This window comes from Callionymus lyra, chromosome 7, assembly GCF_982586985.1.
Source record: "Callionymus lyra chromosome 7, fCalLyr1.hap1.1, whole genome shotgun sequence".
In the NCBI taxonomy this organism is placed as follows: domain Eukaryota; kingdom Metazoa; phylum Chordata; class Actinopteri; order Syngnathiformes; family Callionymidae; genus Callionymus; species Callionymus lyra.
Window position 1 is genome coordinate 10087025 of NC_141824.1, and position 20353 is coordinate 10107377.

At 37.4% G+C, this 20353-nt stretch overlaps 1 protein-coding gene across 1 annotated transcript; it reads right to left on the reverse strand.

Moving 5' to 3' along the window:
* Positions 1-239: 239 nt before the first annotated feature.
* On the reverse strand, positions 240-19225 carry sgpp2 (sphingosine-1-phosphate phosphatase 2). The gene is made up of 5 exons (XM_087794973.1): positions 19017-19225; positions 10659-10823; positions 4373-4552; positions 2010-2099; positions 240-1144 (listed from the first exon to the last, which is right to left on the reverse strand). The coding sequence occupies exons 1-5, from the start codon at positions 19182-19184 to the stop codon at positions 602-604; spliced, it is 1146 nt and encodes a 381-aa protein (XP_087651099.1). The 5' UTR covers positions 19185-19225; the 3' UTR covers positions 240-601.
* Between the last annotated feature and the right edge of the window lie 1128 nt (positions 19226-20353).

A 20353-nucleotide genomic window follows, 5' to 3' on the forward strand; every position in this document is an offset into this window, starting at 1 on the left:
GACGGCAGTTGCATTCATTTGAATCCATGCTGAGGAGAATATTTTGAAGATCACACTGTTATAACAGTGGGCGGAGCCAAAATATGTATTAGTTTAAAGACACTTTGAAACTAGAAAAGCTTTTTCTTAACTTGCCCTTCATTGAATCTGAAAATGTGTCTTAATATTGGAAGAAATTTCGGCCTAAATCACCATTTTTTTCAACGCATTTAAACCCGAATAAAAACAGACCAATAGTGTTTCAATAAAAACTTTTACCAAAACTTTAATTGTAACTCAATGAATCACCATTTCTGCTCATGACTCTGACAAAAGTAAAACATGGACTTATGAGCAGATAAAGTTTTGATTTTAAAGTCGATTAAACACTGATGAGCTGTAAAACGATGATACGTGTCAAGGTGTTGTTGATGTAAAAAACATCTTGACCTGTATTTCAGACCAAAATTCTGATGATTTAAAAAACTGATAATAAATAAAAAAGCCATGTTGAGGTTGTAGACCGGGAATGAAACGGGCGGTCATAATGTTAAGGCACATTGATCAGTCGAGTGTACCTTCACGAAGGTGTCCAGTTCTTTCACATTGTCTGGTCATGTGATCACAGAAGTCCTAATAAAACGTAGATCCTGCTGACGAGCATGGAGTTGACGAGTCCGACCGACGTGTACGTGAACAGCTTGTACGGAACTTCGATCTCTTTCCTCCTCGTGGCGGCCTGGTGGTTCTCACGGACCCGGTTCCACCAGAACAGAACCCGCAGACTCAGCGTCTTCATCACGTAACGCGTCGTCAGCAACGCCACGATACCCACGAGGCAGCGGGCGCCGCCCACCGCCAGGCTGAGCGCCGTGAGTGAGGGCAGGGGCGCCGGCAGGACCTCGGGCTCGAACGTCTGCCCCACCTGATGGTTGACCCAGTACCCGATGGAACTGCCGATCCAGCAACCCAAGATGGTGGTGGTGTCGCCCCTCGTGGTGCTGTAGTGGCCCAGGTCCGGGTACGTGAAGCTGAGCAGGATTCCCAGGGACAGGGTCAGGAAGGGGGACATGAAGCTGTTCAGCTGGAAGTGGTCGATGGCTTCCCAGTAGGGGAAGGTGATCACCAGTAGGAGGCCGGAGATCAGGAGGCCGCAGACCACATCCTGGGGTGGAGAAGATAAAACATGACTTCATTATGAGTGCTTGACCGATGAGGCTTCATGACTGTCCTCGGCCACTCGTGGGAAACTCTCTGTTCTGTCGGCTCTGAACCACTAAGTCAATGAGAAGTAAGAGCGTCTGAAAACAAAAGCACCGTTTCAATATTTTGTATGAATATATTTGAAGTATTGTCGAGTACTTGACTCTGGTGTTGCAGAATTTACAGACCACATGACTCTTGATGAAGTCGTAACTGCTTTCATTTGTTTTGAAACCAAAATATGTCCAAACATCAGCTTTAAAAACCTGCTGGAGTCACTGTATCCTCTCGTCCTTAGTCATGGCCAGGATAACAGTTAATTTGTTATTGTATTGATACTGTGATGTGTATTGGCAAGAATCTAACGATACGATACATATCACGATACACAAGCAATGATAAATAGTTGTACTGTAGTAACGAGTATATATTTGTAGTATTGTCGAGTACTTGACTCTGGTGTTGCAGAATTTACAGACCACATGACTCTTGACAAAGTCAAGTCGTTTCATTTGTTTTTTAAACCAAAAATATGTCTAAACATCAGCTTTTAAAAGCTGCTGGAGTCACTGTATCCTCTCGTCCTCAGTTATTGTCGGGACCTTGCGGGGTTTCTTTGTTCCTTTAGCTGCGGAGGATGTAACGACTGCTGCCATCTAGTGGCTTGACTTTTAAATGTAACACAAAAATGATGTTAATTGTAAAAAATATTATACTGTTCATTTACTTAAATTGCATTTTTAATCAATACTTTATAATGAAAAAAAATATATTGTGATATTTTGGGTCTTTTCAAACACACACACACACACACACGTGAGTCTCACCAGGACTGAGTGCATGCCGGTGTAGAGGCGACTCAGCGACACCAGGGTCGACAGCGTGGTCGCCGTCACGAGGCCGAGCTGGAAAGGAAACTGCAAAAAAAACAACAATAACACGTCGATCTGAGACGGAATCTTACGGCGGAATGTTGCTCGACGACTGCTCATCTTCACCCTTCTAACTTCCCCTCCTCCTCCTCCTCCTCCTCCTCCTCTTCTTCCTAACACGCCGCCATCCCTCCATCGCCTCGTCCATCGTGCTCAAGACGACGCTCCATCCTCCCTCCTTCACCTATATCCACAGGTTTTGTTCCCGGAGCATTTCAATGACAGAGGGAAGAGAGGCCTCCTGTATTCATTCACCCCCCCCCCTCATCCCTTCTTCTTTTACTGTGTCTTTTCCTCTCTCTTGCAGCTGGAAGTCTTTTCACTGGTAGTTCATGAAGGGAGGTTTTTTTTTTCAATGACCACAAAGGATGCCCGGGACAGGAGGGGGTCACTCTGTGATTGACTGTCACGACCTCTGACCTGACCCGGGGACTGTGCGAGCTGCCCCGAGGGCCTTTTTTTTTTTTCGGGGAGGACATTCTCGGAGATCCTCATCCATCCTTTGGTCCGAGGTCGAGGAATTTTACTGTACCCGCGACAAGTCTGTGAACTTGGACGTTTTGCGGTCCCGCCGCAAATCAAGTCCGACAGCTGCGAGGGCCGTAAAGCGCTAACGTGAGGCTCGTGATGGAGCCTCTCTTTATGGACTCGGCGCTGGAGATAAAGGGAGGAAGAGTCCGGAGGAGGAGGAGGAGGAGGAGGTGGGAGGGGCGGCCGCTGACAGTCATTGACTCGGGTCGAGTCCATCAGAAGACCAAACGCCGGCCAGAAAGGTGTGGCGAATATTGACTGATGGCCACTCCTGGCCCCGCCCCCCCGCCCGCCCTGACCATTGTCCGTGCGGCTCGGTGACGGACGGCGTCGACCCTCCTTCCTGCCCGCCTCGCTGCATCATTTACAAGCGGGTCTTGATGAAGTTATCAGGACTGGATCTGTGCCAGACCAGGAGAAGATTCAACCACAGTGTGATCACTGCTCCTGACCTGGACTTCACCTCAGACCACTCTGGTGCAGTTCCTCGTCATCTGAAGTCAGACGTATCATTGTATCAATGATACGTCTGACTTTCCTTTTCTTAATCATGGATCTAAAATTACAACTTGATTCTAGTTCAGATTAAATCCTTTCTGTCGATTAATACTGAATCAATTAAATTATTAATTATCTTGTTTAATTACCTTTGAATTACCTGCATTGAAGAAGTGACACATTTATTATTAAACACATGAAACGGTTGAAACTATTTAACTGTAGTCAAACATTTTCAACTGAAATCAAACAATTTTCAACTATAATCAAACAATTTTCAACTATGAATTAAACAATTTTCTACTGAAATCAAATAATTTTCAACTATAATCAAACAATTTTCAACTGAAATCAAACAATTTTCAACTGTAGTCAAACAATTTTCAACTGAAATCAAACAATTTTCAACTGTAATCAAACAATTTTCAACTATAATCAAACAATTTTCAACTATAATCAAACAATTTTCAACTATAATCAAACAATTTTCAACTGAAATCAAACAATTTTCAACTATAATCAAACAATTTTCAACTGAAATCAAACAATTTTCAACTGAAATCAAACAATTTTCAACTTTAATCAAACAATTTTCAACTGAAATCAAACCATTTTCAACTTTAATCAAACAATTTTCAACTTTAATCAAACAATTTTCAACTGAAATCAAACAATTTTCAACTATAATCAAACAATTTTCTACTGAAATCAAACAATTTTCAACTGAAATCAAATAATTTTCAACTTTAATCAAACCATTTTCAACTTTAATCAAACAATTTTCAACTGAAATCAAATCATTTTCAACTGAAATCAAATCATTTTCAACTTTAATCAAACAATTTTCAACTTTAATCAAACAATTTTCAACTGAAATCAAACAATTTTCAACTGAAATAAAAAAATCAACTATAATCAAACAATTTTCAACTATAATCAAACAATTTTCCACTATAATCAAACAATTTTCAACTGTAATCAAACAATTTTCCACTAAAATCAAACCATTTTCAACTGTAATCCAACAATTTTTAACTATAATCAAACAATTTTCAACTATAATCCAACAATTTTCAACTATAATCCAACAATTTTCAACTATAATCAAACATTTTTAAATGTAGGTGGAAGCTAAAGTAGATTTCCTTCCCAAACAACTAAAACACCTTCAAAGTTCAAATATATTTTCCATGAATAAACAAGCCTTCATCAATAAAGCAACATCTCACCTGTAACCTGGAGGGTGAGCTCAGCAGCAGCGTGAAGGAGATGGCGGTGGCGGCCATGGCGTGGGTGGACGGCAGCCCGTACTCCGCGTCCACGCGCTGCTCCAGCTTGACGACCGGCGGCGAAGGAGGTCGAGGCAACTTGAGGACGTCCTTCATCACCTGACCGATGTACATGCACAACTGCGGAGGGAATTCAACCTTTTATTTCCACCCTCGGCTCTAAATAAATAAACGTCATGAAGAGAGAAGCAGGAAGACGACGGATTATTTGAAGAAGTAAAATCATGGTTTATTTTGTTACTCCGGAGCGAAGCGGCCATGAATAAATCAGGACTCGCAGGAAATACACTAAAAAAAGCACCTGCGGTTGCTGCAGTTTCAATGAAACCCAATCCAGCAGATAAGACTCGCTGACGCGGCGTCTTTACTAGACGGGATGATGTCACCGTCAAGGCCGGGTCTGGGGTGTAGTAGTGAAAATAAATACAATAAATATTACAATATTTTTTGTGTATACATTATTCATTTTTTTCATTGACAATTAACTTGATAAGTGTTGCAATTAAACGTCCTGTTGCTAGATGGCAGCAGTCATTACATCCTCCACAGAAATCCTGCAAAATCACAGTGATGACTGAGGACAAGAGGATACAGACATGTAGAGCTGATGGAGTCAAAACAAATGAAAGCAGTTACGACTTCACCAAGAGTCAAGTACTCGACAATACTACAAATATATCCTTGTTTCTACCGTCACCGTATCGCAACCCAAGAGTCAAGTACTCGACAATACTTCACATATATCCTTGTTACTACAGTATCACAACACAAGAGTTAGGTACTCGACAACACTACACATATATCCTTGTTACCACACTATCACAACACCAGAGTCAAGTACTCGACAATACTACAAGTATATCTTTGTTACTACAGTATCACAACACAAGAGTTAAGTACTCGACAACACTACACATATATACTTGTTACTACACTATCACAACACCAGAGTAAAGTACTCGACAATACTACACATATTCTTGTTACTACAGTATCACAACACAAGAGTTAAGTACTCGACAATACTAGACATATATCCTTGTTACCACACTATCACAACACAAGAGTCAACTACTGGACAATACTACATATATATACTTGTTACTACAGTATCACAACACCAGAGTCAACTACTGGACAATACTACACATATATACTTGTTACTACACTATCACAACACCAGAGTCAAGTACTCAACAATACTACAAACGTATCCTTGTTACTTCAGTATCACAACACAAGAGTCAACCATTCGACAATACTACAAATATATCCTTGTTCCTACAGTATCATGATATATCGTATTGTTGCCCTTGCCCCTGACTGAGGACGAGAGGATACAGTGAGTCTAGCAGCTCTTAAATGTGATGTTTGGACATATTTTGTTTCAAAACAAATGAAAGCAGTTACGACTTCGCCAAGAGTCATGTGGTCTGTAAATTCTGCAACACCAGAGTCAAGTACTCGACAATACTTCACATATATACTTGTTCCCGCAGGATCACGATGTATCGTGACACGTGTCGGACCCTGCGATTCTTGCCAATACATGCTGCACAGGTAGGCGTACAAAAGTTCAGGTTCCTTTTTTTCCCCGAGGTCCCCAGCGAGATGTCGGGGGGGCCGCCTGCTCCAGAAGCAGAAGTTTATTTAAAGCCCCGGCTTGTATATTTAATGAAGGGCTGTCATGGCGAGGGCGCTGGAGGCGGCGAACACTCCGAGGGACACTAATGTGTGTGTTTAAGCACAGAGGTGGATATTACCGTCCTCACCCACACCGTCATTAAGATCCATGGCGACTGAGATAGAGTCTTTGAAACGGACCACAAGACCACGGAACAAGCCTGGAAACGACACCTCGTACCTTGGATATCATCGCCGTCACGAGACTGAAGGGAGATTAAACTTGTAAAGTCAGAGCAGAGAGCTTTAAAGAGCCATATTTGTTACTCATTACGGTAAAATGTGACAAGTTTATGCAACTAGATCAGTGCCATCAGAATTTTGGAAGGTTGAATTAAACATTACTTTAAAGTTTAATCCATTATTTTTCATAAATACATACATTTAATAATTACTTTATTGAAAGTTTGAATTTGTTTTTATTGAACAAAAAATATGTAATATTTTCTTAATCATTTTTTTTTTATCGTCTTGTGGCACAATTATACCAACACTTTTATATATTGAATTTAAAAGACTTAAATTAAATTAATTAAAAAATGTTGAATTTAGAAAAAAATGTTTTCAATTATTCGAATTAGAATATCAAACTTTATGTAAAAATTCATTCATTAATTTTGAAAATATTTTAAAGGTTTTATTAAATCATTAAAAAGTAGAAAATACATTTTCAACTATAATCAAACAATTTCCAACTGTAATCCAACAATTTAAAATGATAATCAACAATTTTCTACTATAATCCAACAATTTTCAACTAAAATCAAACAATTATCAACTATAATCCAACAATTTTCAACTATAATCAAACCATTTTCAACCATAATCCAACAATTTTCAACTATAATCAAACAATTTTCCACTAAAATCAAACAATTTTCAACTATAATCAAACAATTATCAACTATAATCCAACAAATTTCAACTATAATCAAACAATTATCAACTATAATCCAACAATTTTCAACTATAATCAAACAATTATCAACTATAATCCAACAAATTTCAACTATAATCAAACAATTATCAACTATAATCCAACAATTTTCAACTATAATCAAACCATTTTCAACCATAATCCAACAATTTTCAACTATAATCAAACAATTTTCCACTAAAATCAAACAATTTTCAACTATAATCAAACAATTATCAACTATAATCCAACAAATTTCAACTATAATCAAACAATTATCAACTATAATCCAACAATTTTCAACTATAATCAAACAATTTTCAACTATAATCAAACAATTTTCAACTATGATCAAACAATTTATATAGAAAATACAGACTATTTCAACCTATTATATCAAACAATGATGAGAAACTGTGTCGACTGTTGATTTAAAGTGTTTACGTCAATCATGGGATTTGTGTTTCCAAACACAAGTCGTCAACAAGTCATCGCTCACTTACACCAATCTATACTTTCATGAAGGAGTCGACGCCACTAAAAGCAGCTCTTTTGTCACTAGGTTTAAAAAAGCAAAGTATATCCTGAGATCGGTCGCTCGTCTTCTTCCAGCCCAAGACTTTCCTCCCCTCAGCTCCATCGTCCAGCTCCTCTCAGGGGACCCCAAAGGGGTCACCCCAGAACTCGTGAGGCGATCTTGTGGGAGTCGCGCCGATGACTCTTTAGCGACGTCACTCTCCGACCGCTCAAGTCACTTGACGGTCTGTCACCTCTTTAAGTGCTGGCTGGGCTCGCTTGGAATCAGAGCGGAGCAGCTGCTAAAAATAGAACCTGTTCCGATGTGCTGTGCTGGTGGAAACAAAAAAAAAAAAGCGTGTCCTTCCTAGTGATCTCCAACACATAACATCGCACCAGCACGACGTCCAAGAGGTACGCTAACACCGTACCCCCTAATCTTACTAGCCTCAAGGGAGTGTATCTCCCAGATGACCAGGCTTCTCACCTCCCATCTCTTAGGGAAAGTCCAGCCACCTTGTAGGAAAAATTATTTCTAACACTTCTTGTACACGAATGCTCCTACCCAGGTGCAACACTAATAGACTCAGGGACTCATTAATCCCTCGGGCTATTAAATTGTACAATTCTGAGTTCGGGGGCAGGAGTGGAGTGAAAGTATCTGGATGTTCTGTTCCATGTTAGTCTTTGTATCCTTTGTCTTTGTTGTTTTTCTTTGACCTATGTTCTTTGTCTTTATCTTTAGACTTAGATTGTGTCATCTTGTTCTTCCTCTTTATGTTCTTGTTCTTATTTTATTTTTTATGTATTATTTTTTATTGTTTATGAAAAATTGCTGGCTATTGGTAAAAAACAATTTCCCAAAGGAGACCTCCTGAGGGATCAATAAAGTTTTACCTTACCTTACTTTCAGTCGCTACATCACTCGCGACTATGATGTGCGATTGTGTACGTTTGTCTTCCTATAGACTGTGACTTATGTAGACCTAACTTACACACTAATCCACTTGATCAAAGTCCATCTACACACTCAAACAGTACATTCATTCATGACACACACACACACACACACACACACACACACACACACACACACACACACACACGGCCTCTCCCAAGATTCCTATGATGAGACTGGTTTGTGTTTTAAAGGCAGATGATGGCGGACATGCAAACACAATGTTGTGAGTCTGCAAAGTCGTGCTAAATGGACACGGTCAGCACCGGTGTTGTTAACGACGACATCGTCCCTCATTATTGTGCGTCGGTGTGCAGACAGAGTGTCTCGCAGGCAGATGTAAATCCAGAGATAATTTGCACGTGAAAGAGGCGGAGATGCAAAACACTTTTTGGTGTTTGTGAACCCGGATCATTTGTGTATTTAGTTCTAGTTTGGTTTCTGCGTCGGCCAACATTAATTTATCATAACACAGGTCGTGAACAAAGTAGGAAAACTGTTGGTCATTTTTTCTGCAAATAAATCATCTTTTAGGTGTTGTAGTAACTAAGTATCGGCAAGAATCATGTAATACACTATACATGATACAGGGACAATGAAATGATATATAGTGATACAGTAGTAACAAGGATATATTTGTAGTATTGTTGAGTACTTGACTCTGGTGTTACAGAATTTACAGACCACATGACTCTTGACAAAGTCGTAACTGATTTAGTTTGTTTTCAAACCAAAATATGTTCAAACATCAGCTTTAAAAGCTGCTGGAGTCACTGTATCCTCTCATCCTCAGTCATCGCCAGGATCACAGTTCATTAGTTATTGTATCGTTACTAGGATGTGTATTGGCAAGAATCTAGCGATAAAATAAATATCACGATAAAGGGGCAACGATACAGTATATCGTGATACTGTAGTAACAACGATATATCTGTAGATTTGTCGAGTACTTGACTCTGGTGTTGTAGAATTTACAGACCATGTGACTCTTGGCGAAGTCGTAACTGCTTTCATTTGTTTTTGAAACCAAAATATGTCCAAACTGTATCCCCTCGTCCTCAGTCATTGCCAGGATCGCTTTGGATTTCAATGTTCCTTTAGCTGCGGAGAATGTCACGACTGCTGCCATCTATAAGTTTAATTGAAACACAAAAATGAACAAACCCTGTGAATATTTGGGTGTTAATTGTAAATGATTGAATAAATCGATTTTTTTTTTTTTCGAAAGCACAATTAATTGAAATATAAATTATTTATGATTTGAAAGCCAAATATAAATTGACAAAATAATCAATACAGTGTTGTTGAATTTAGTGTTTGGATCTTCTTACACACCTAGTAATGATAAAATAATGATTAATGGTTTACATCAGAAGACATTACGTTCATAAAGGACCATTTTCAGGCGTGCGTTTGTCTCCGGGTTGTATTTGAAGTCATCGTGTGAATGACTGAACTGGACTTTTAAGTGTGCCAGAGACTAAAGCGAGTCCCCCCCCCCGTGACCCCTGGGTAACTTCGCAGGCAACAATGGAAGGTCCCTGTTAAGAGGCGCAGGACGATGTCCCCCCTGAGGGAACCGTCGTCCAAATGGTCAGCGAGAAAAAAAAAAAGCTAGCGCCGCCGATGAGGCCAATAAAACACTCTGGCGTTGGACTGAGGGGGAGTGGGGCGGGGGGGCTGGTAATGCCTAACTAGAGAGAGGGGAGGCTCGATGGGAGAGGGAAGACAGCGTTTATGTGTCTTGAAAGGAGTTCACGTGGTGGCCTGGTGCGACCAGGATGCCAGAAGAATGCCGTCTCCTGCCCTCTGGGCGCTTGAGAGGGAGTTCAGTTGCAGGGCACACACCGCGCACCCTGGAGTCAGCGAACAAAAGGGTATAAAAACACGCTCGCAAACACACACTGTGTTTGTGTGGGCGCCACCAGGAGCGAGTTTGATGTGTTTGCAAGCTCCCCGGGTTATTCATGACAGATCTTTTTGCCATCGCTGTCACGAGGCCTTCAGTCTCTAATGTCAGGAGTCAGGTCGTCGTGGGTCCCCCCCCCCCGGGCCAGACATGGTAGTGTCACAGACGGGTCAGCGCCGCCATGAAAGGAGGTCGAGGGGAAGAAGAGAGGACACATTGTGACGCACAAAAAACACACACTCACCGTCCACATGTTGACCAGGCGCCGGCAGAGGAAGGGGTCCACGTTCCAGTGGATGCCCGGCAGACAGGTGATGTAGAAGACCTCGTGCCCGAGACCGGCCGACAACAGGAAGAGCAGGTGCAGGAACTTGTTTTTGACTTCGTACTGTGGCTTCTTCCCACAGGCCTGGAACGAGACGATCAACACTGTTGACAAGGGCTCGGTGTGTCACGGCCAGTTTCCTTAAAAAATCCATTTGATGTTAAGGTTCTGACTCTGGTGTTTCAGAATTTACAGACCACATGACTCTTGATGAAGTCGTAACTGCTTTCATTTGTTTTCAAACCAAAATATGTCCAAACATCAGCTTTAAAAGCTTCTGGAGTCACTGTATCCTCTCGTCCTCAGTCGTAACTGCTTTCATTTGTTTTCAAACCAAAATATGTCCAAACATCAGCTTTAAAAGCTTCTGGAGTCACTGTATCCTCTCGTCCTCAGTCGTAACTGCTTTCATTTGTTTTCAAACCAAAATATGTCCAAACATCAGCTTTAAAAGCTTCTGGAGTCACTGTATCCTCTCGTCCTCAGTCGTAACTGCTTTCATTTGTTTTGAAACCAAAATATGTCCAAACATCAGCTTTAAAAGCTTCTGGAGTCACTGTATCCTCTCGTCCTCAGTCGTAACTGCTTTCATTTGTTTTCAAACCAAAATATGTCCAAACATCAGCTTTAAAAGCTTCTGGAGTCACTGTATCCTCTCGTCCTCAGTCGTAACTGCTTTCATTTGTTTTGAAACCAAAATATGTCCAAACATCAGCTTTAAAAGCTTCTGGAGTCACTGTATCCTCTCGTCCTCAGTCGTAACTGCTTTCATTTGTTTTCAAACCAAAATATGTCCAAACATCAGCTTTAAAAGCTTCTGGAGTCACTGTATCCTCTCGTCCTCAGTCGTAACTGCTTTCATTTGTTTTGAAACCAAAATATGTCCAAACATCAGCTTTAAAAGCTTCTGGAGTCACTGTATCCTCTCGTCCTCAGTCGTAACTGCTTTCATTTGTTTTGAAACCAAAATATGTCCAAACATCAGCTTTAAAAGCTTCTGGAGTCACTGTATTCTCTCGTCCTCAGTCGTAACTGCTTTCATTTGTTTTGAAACCAAAATATGTCCAAACATCAGCTTTAAAAGCTGCTGGACTCACTGTATCCTCTCGTCCTCAGTCATAACTGCTTTCATTTGTTTTGAAACCAAAATATGTCCAAACATCAGCTTTAAAAGCTGTTGGACTTACTGTATCTTCTCGTCCTCAGTCGTAACTGCTTTCATTTGTTTTGAAACCAAAATATGTCCAAACATCAGCTTTAAAAGCTGTTGGACTCACTGTATCCTCTCATCCTCAACCATCACAGTATCCTCTCGTCCTCAACCATCACAGTATCCTCTCGTCCTCATTCGTAACTGCTTTCATTTGTTTTGAAACCAAAATATGTCCAAACATCAGCTTTAAAAGCTTCTGGAGTCACTGTATCCTCTCGTCCTCAGTCGTAACTGCTTTAATTTGTTTTGAAACCAAAATATGTCCAAACATCAGCTTTAAAAGCTTCTGGAGTCACTGTATCCTCTCGTCCTCAGTCATAACTGCTTTCATTTGTTTTGAAACCAAAATATGTCCAAACGTCAGATTTAAAAGCTGCTGGAGTCCCTGTATCCTCTCGTCCTCAGTCATCGCCAGGATCCCAGTTAATTTGTTGTTCTATCGTACTAGGATGTGTATTGGCAAGAATCTAGCGAAACAATACGTATCACGCACGATACAGGGGCAACGATACAATATATCGTGATACTGTAGTAACAAGGATATATTTGTAGTATTGTCGAGTATTTGAACCATTTTGATTTAGAATCTGCTCTTGAATAAAGAAAAAAGCAGGTCAGTTCAGTTAGAGTGATTTGCCCTCTAAAGGCGGATCGCCGAGGTTGCTCGGGAGGTAGCACACATTTGTAGATCCAGGGTTACAACTATAACCCGTCTGGGGCCTTTTATGTCGCAACCAGATGTCACTTTTCTTCGTCCAAAAAGACACCTAAAAAAGCCAAACTGCTCGTCTACAACGTCCCTCATATAATGAAGCCCCTTATGCGACTTGGCCTTTTTATAGTATATAGTTTTAACTGTTTATTGTTCTTGATTGTTAAAGTGCTTCGTGACTCATGGTCTCTAAAGGCGCGTTAGAAGTAACTATTACTTACTTACAAGAGAAATCCTTCTTACAAAATGAGAGTCTACTGTCGACACTGGGAGATTGCGCAATATTTACTCAGAGTGCTTCCTGTGTAGCGTTTTAGCATTTTAGCTTCTGCTACAATTTTTTTTTTAAATATATACTTTTTTTCTGAACAATTTCTTGTGTATGGGCTTCAATTAAAGACGTTACAGAAGAGCATAATGGAGGCATCTTTATGTTTTTAAGTTTGTACTTAAGCGCCATTTGTGACCATCATGGACACATATCTGCCTGTAACTATGAGAAGTCAACACTCACTATTACCCTTAAGTCCATAAGTGTAACAGCAATATTATTATAATATGATGAGTGATGTCCCCATGATGTGTCACATGTTACAGCGACTCTATCGACTAAATGTATGTTCATTAAAACCGTCACATGTTCATGCATCCGGAGAATTAACTGTTTAAGTCACATGTTTACGTTGCAACATGACGTAGTTTGAGCCGTTTGAAGTCTTTTTTTCCAATACCAACACCAGCATACTTTTAATACGGCTTTTAAGCTTCAATCTGACGTAAACACACTGATCGACGTCATGTTTTATTAATCAATATCCTTAAAAAATATACTGCTAATGTCTTCTGCTACCTTTTACAGAAACGCTGGTTTAGCTTCGATCCGATTCAAGAAGCTTCAAAGATCTCCATTAGAGAATTTCCGCTCAACTCAGCCATCAAAATGTCTTGCTTTTTCCCAACCAGAGATCAGACGGTGATTATAATTTAACAAGTTTCCACAAGTCAATGTGCCTCAAGGCAGAGAGTCTGGAGGCTTACGGGTAAATCTGGATGGACCAGGAGTCACTAACCGTTTTAGAGCGGCGAGCTACTTGTGACCTGAGGGGCTACTGTCAGTGTACACACTACGCAACAAAAAATGACATGCGTTAATACAGATTAGGGTCAACAACGCCCTGCCAACAGGTACCAGACACTTGGGCCTGTTAAAAAAAAAAAAGCATTAATAATAACTTTGTGTTTCCACATTGGTAATTATTGAAGAATTGTTTAAGTGGTTCGAGGAATTTCATTTATCAATAATAACGTTGTTGAGTTATTTTAAAATTGTGTACCCAACGGATGCACTGACCACTTGTGTAAAACATTGATCAAATATTGCAAGTAGTATGTGAAGAACCTTCACCTTAAGCTAAAGTGCTTTATTTCTAAGGTTAAACTTGGTTATTACCAATTATGATTCAATAATACAGTTTTCCATCTGACATCGCACAAAAAGGAACATAACTTTATTTGGCCTGTAGTGACGGGATACAGACTATTATCGAAAGAGTATCTGGGAGTTTGAAGTCCATGAACTACGTTTCAATATTCGTTCATATTTTTTCAACCAGGGGTGTCCAACCTTATTTTGAGAACATTTTCAAAACGTTTGAAATCCCCGTTATATTATAAGTTACATACATATATGTATCTGTGACTCTGCCAAATATCTTTTACAATAAACGATCCACACACATTTTTTGGAGCCGCCGATCACCTGGTGGAGTCTGACCAACAATGTTTACTGAAGTTTTCTGTCACTTTCAACGCTAATTTTATGAATTTAATCAATAAAGACACATCGTACCTTTGTGTGTCCATTATTATATATTTAAAAATATATTGCGTTGTTTGTTTAATCTATTAATTTTCTTTTTCCTCTACATATTTTGAGAAACAAGTTTTAAATAATTAAAATAATTAACAGAGTTATAACATAATGTTTATTCAGCAAGCTTTTCAATGATGTCGACCTTTTCAATAAAAGGGAAGATATTAACCAAGTTATGACATTTTCATAGTCAGATTTAGCAAAAAGTATAACAATATTGAACTGTATTGACTTAGTATTAAGGCTGTTCACCAGAAATTAGTGAATTTTCACCCTGTAACACTGTACACTGTCACACTGCAGGTGGACAATCAGGTGAAAAATCACACACATGGTACAAAAAACTCTTTTTCTTGGTCTATCTCAAGTTAATATCAATAACTGACTCAGATCTAGTCTTGATAAATCAATAACTACCCAAGTTAATATCAATAACTGACTCAGATCTAGTCTAGATAAATCAATAATTATCTCAAGTTAATATCAATAACTGACTCTGATCTAGTCTTGATAAATCAATAATTATCTCAAGTTAATATCAATAACTGACTCAGATCTATTATAGATAAATCAATAATTATCTCAAGTTAATATCAATAACTGACTCAGATCTATTATAGATAAATCAATAATTATCTCAAGTTAATATCAATAACTGACTCAGATCTAGTTTTGAAAAATCAATATCTATCCCAAGTAATATCAATAACTGCGTGGGCTCTAGTCTAGATAAATAAATAACTATCCCAAGTTAATATCAATAACTGCGTGGGCTCTAGTCTAGATAAATCAATAACTATCCCAAGTTAATATCAATAACTGACTCAGAACTATTCTAGATAAATCAATAACTATCCCAAGTAATATCAATAACTGACTCAGATCTAGTCTAGATAAATCAATAATTATCCCAAGTTAATATCAATAACTGACTCAGAACTATTCTAGATAAATCAATAACTATCCCAAGTAATATCAATAACTGACTCAGATCTGGTCTTGATAAATCAATAACTATCCCAAGTTAATATCAATAACTGACTCAGAACTATTCTAGATAAATCAATAACTATCCCAAGTAATATCAATAACTGACTCAGATCTAGTCTTGATAAATCAATAATTAACCCAAGTAATATCAATAACTGACTCAGATCTATTCTAGATAAATCAATAACTATCCCAAGTAATATCAATAACTGACTCAGATCTAGATTTGATAAATCAATAACTATCCCAAGTTAATATCAATAACTGACTAAGAACTATTCTAGATAAATCAATAACTATCCCAAGTTAATATCAATAACTGACTCAGAACTATTCTAGATAAATCAATAACTATCCCAAGTTAATATCAATAACTGACTAAGAACTATTCTAGATAAATCAATAACTATCCCAAGTTAATATCAATAACTGACTCAGAACTGTTCTAGATAAATCAATAACTATCCCAAGTAATATCAATAACTGACTCAGATCTAGTCTTGATAAATCAATAACTATCCCAAGTTAATATCAATAACTGACTAAGAACTATTCTAGATAAATCAATAACTATCCCAAGTTAATATCAATAACTGACTCAGAACTATTCTAGATAAATCAATAACTATCCCAAGTTAATATCAATAACTGACTCAGAACTATTCTAGATAAATCAATAACTATCCCAAGTTAATATCAATAACTGACTCAGATCTAGTCTAGATAAATCAATAATTATCCCAAGTTAATATCAATAACTGACTCAGATCTAGTCTAGATAAATCAATAATTATCCCAAGTTAATATCAATAACTGACTCAGAACTATTCTAGATAAATCAATAACTATCCCAAGTAATATCAATAACTGACTCAGATCTGGTCTTGATAAATCAATAACTATCCCAAGTTAATATCAATAACTGACTCGGAACTATTCTAGATAAATCAATAACTATCCCAAGTAATATCAATAACTGACTCAGATCTAGTCTTGATAAATCAATATTTAACCCAAGTAATATCAATAACTGACTCAGATCTAGTCTAGATAAATCAATAACTATCCCAAGTAATATCAATAACTGACTCAGATCTAGTCTTGATAAATCAATAACTATCCCAAGTTAATATCAATAACTGACTAAGAACTATTCTAGATAAATCAATAACTATCCCAAGTTAATATCAATAACTGACTCAGAACTATTCTAGATAAATCAATAACTATCCCAAGTTAATATCAATAACTGACTAAGAACTATTCTAGATAAATCAATAACTATCCCAAGTTAATATCAATAACTGACTCAGAACTGTTCTAGATAAATCAATAACTATCCCAAGTAATATCAATAACTGACTCAGATCTAGTCTTGATAAATCAATAACTATCCCAAGTTAATATCAATAACTGACTAAGAACTATTCTAGATAAATCAATAACTATCCCAAGTTAATATCAATAACTGACTCAGAACTATTCTAGATAAATCAATAACTATCCCAAGTTAATATCAATAACTGACTCAGAACTATTCTAGATAAATCAATAACTATCCCAAGTTAATATCAATAACTGACTCAGAACTATTCTAGATAAATCAATAACTATCCCAAGTTAATATCAATAACTGACTCGGATCTAGTCTTGATAAATCAATAACTATCCCAAGTTAATATTAATAACTAACTCGGATCAAGTCTTGATAAATCAATAACTATCCCAAGTTAATATCAATAACTGACTCAGATCTATTCTAGATACTTTAATAACTATCCCAAGTTAATATTAATAACTAACTCGGATCTAGTCTTGATAAATCAATAACTATCCCAAGTTAATATTAATAACTAATTCGGATCTAGTCTTGATAAATCAATAACTATCCCAAGTTAATATCAATAACTGACCCAGATCTAATCTAGATAAATCAATAACTATCCCAAGTTAATATTAATAACTGACTGGATCTAGTCTTGATAAATCAATAATTATCTCAAGTTTATATCAATAACTGACTCAGAACTATTCTAGATAAATCAATAATTAACCCAAGTTAATATTAATAACTGACTCAGATCTAGTCTAGATAAATCAATAATTAACCCAAGTTAATATTAATAACTGACTCAGAACTATTCTAGATAAATCAATAATTAACCCAAGTTAATATCAATAACTGACTCGGATCTAGTCTTGATAAATCAATAATTATCTCAAGTTAATATTAATAACTGACTCGGATCTAGTCTTGATAAATCAATAATTAACCCAAGTTAATATTAATAACTGACTCGGATCTAGTCTTGATAAATCAATAATTATCTCAAGTTAATATCAATAACTGACTCAGAACTATTCTAGATAAATCAATAATTAACCCAAGTTAATATCAATAACTGTCTCAGATCTATTCTAGATACTTTAATAACTATCCCAAGTTAATATTAATAACTAACTCGGATCTAGTCTTGATAAATCAATAACTATCCCAAGTTAATATTAATAACTAACTCGGATCTAGTCTTGATAAATCAATAACTATCCCAAGTTAATATTAATAACTAACTCAGATCTAGTCTAGATAAATCAATAACTATCCCAAGTTAATATTAATAACTGACTCGGATCTAGTCTTGATAAATCAATAATTATCTCAAGTTAATATCAATAACTGACTCAGAACTATTCTAGATAAATCAATAATTAACCCAAGTTAATATCAATAACTGACTCAGATCTATTCTAGATACTTTAATAACTATCCCAAGTTAATATTAATAACTAACTCGGATCTAGTCTTGATAAATCAATAACTATCCCAAGTTAATATTAATAACTAACTCGGATCTAGTCTTGATAAATCAATAACTATCCCAAGTTAATATTAATAACTAACTCGGATCTAGTCTTGATAAATCAATAACTATCCCAAGTTAATATTAATAACTAACTCAGATCTAGTCTAGATAAATCAATAATTATCCCAAGTTAATATCAATAATTGACTCAGAACTATTCTAGATACTTTAATAACTATCCCAAGTTAATATTAATAACTGACTCAGATCTAGTGTAGATAAATCAATAATTATCTCAAGTTAATATCAATAACTGCCAGAGTTATTGATAGTAACTTGGGATAATTATTGTAATTATTATAGACATCCGTCTTGAAAAAAATAGTAAATAGATACTTTATTCATCTCCTTAGAGAAATCCAAATAAATATAAAAATAAATCTTATAAAAGTTCTGGATCCATCTCGAGGTCAAACCCAAGAACCTGGATGAGGAACTTTGAAGGTCCCTTCTCTTCACACAGGAACCAGTCATGGCTCACGACAGGAATGTAAACATCCTTCATGGATCTCGACAAACTAGAAAATCCAGTGTCTTGCATGTACATGAACCTACTACTAGTACTACTACGAGCTCAGGTGTAGAAAATGTTTTTTTTTAATCCAAACCCAAAGGTTCTTCTCACCTCAGGTGCGCATCCGTTCCGTCCATATTTATAGTTCGAGTTCGGGTCTTGGCCTCGCGCACCTGCACGACTCTCAGGACCGCCGTCCTCGACCAGGACCAGTCCGCATCGTCTCTGGAAGTCCGCCACGAGTCGCGGGTCGTCGAGGCGCGCCAGGAGCCGCAGCATGACAGGTGAGGTGCGGCACAGGTGAGCGCGCGTCTGAGGGCAGCGACAAAACCAGGACGTTTATCTCGGGGGTGGGGCTGCTTTGTGGCTCAGGTGAGCGCGGCGGGGCGGTGCTTCCGGTGGGAAGAACCTGCCGACGACTCGCTTGACCTTTGTACTCTGGGTGTCAACGTTTCTCAACCGTTTTATGACGGAACGAGGGATTATTGTGTTTTTCCGTGACTGTAGGTAGTGTCTGCCAGGTGTGTTCGCTCTTGAGCGGGCTTGCCCGGGACACGCCGTGGATGATAAACTCACAGGTAGCTATTAGCATCAATGCTAGCTTAGGTTAAGTAAACACTTTATTATTTAGTGTTTACTACTAAGCATAATATGTTATTCTACAAAAACTATTTATTTGAAAATGCCGTCATTTTTATCAAAAGTCTTTAATTTAACATTCCATGTCACGAAAATGTTCGATTTATTTGCTAAAAATGTGTATAAAACTATGTAGGCAATGGACACCCTGGAAAGGTCACAAGCAACAGACAGATAAATCAATATCCATCCCAAGTTAATATCGATAACTGACTCAGAACTATTCTAGATAAATCAATAATTATCCCAAGTTAATATCGATAACTGACTCAGAACTATTCTAGATAAATCAATAATTATCCCAAGTTAAAATCAATAACTGCCTCATATCTAGTCTTGATAAATCAATAATTATCCCAAGTTAATATCAATAACTGACTCAGATCTAGTCTAGATAAATCAATAATTATCCCAAGTTAATATCAATAACTGACTCAGATCTAGTCTAGATAAATGAATAATTATCTCAAGTTAATATTAATAACTGACTCAGATCTAGTCTTGATAAATCAATAACTATCCCAAGTTAATATCAATAACTGCATCATATCTAGTGTAGATAAATCAATAACTATCCCAAGTTAATATCAATAACTGACTCAGATCAGGTCTAGATAAATCAATAATTATCCCAAGTTAATATCAATAACTGACTCAGATCAGGTCTAGATAAATCGATAATTATCTCAAGTTAATATCAATAACTGACTCAGATCTAGTCTAGATAAATCAATAATTATCCCAAGTTAATATTACTAACTGACTCAGATCAGGTCTAGATAAATCAATAACTATCTCAAGTTAATATC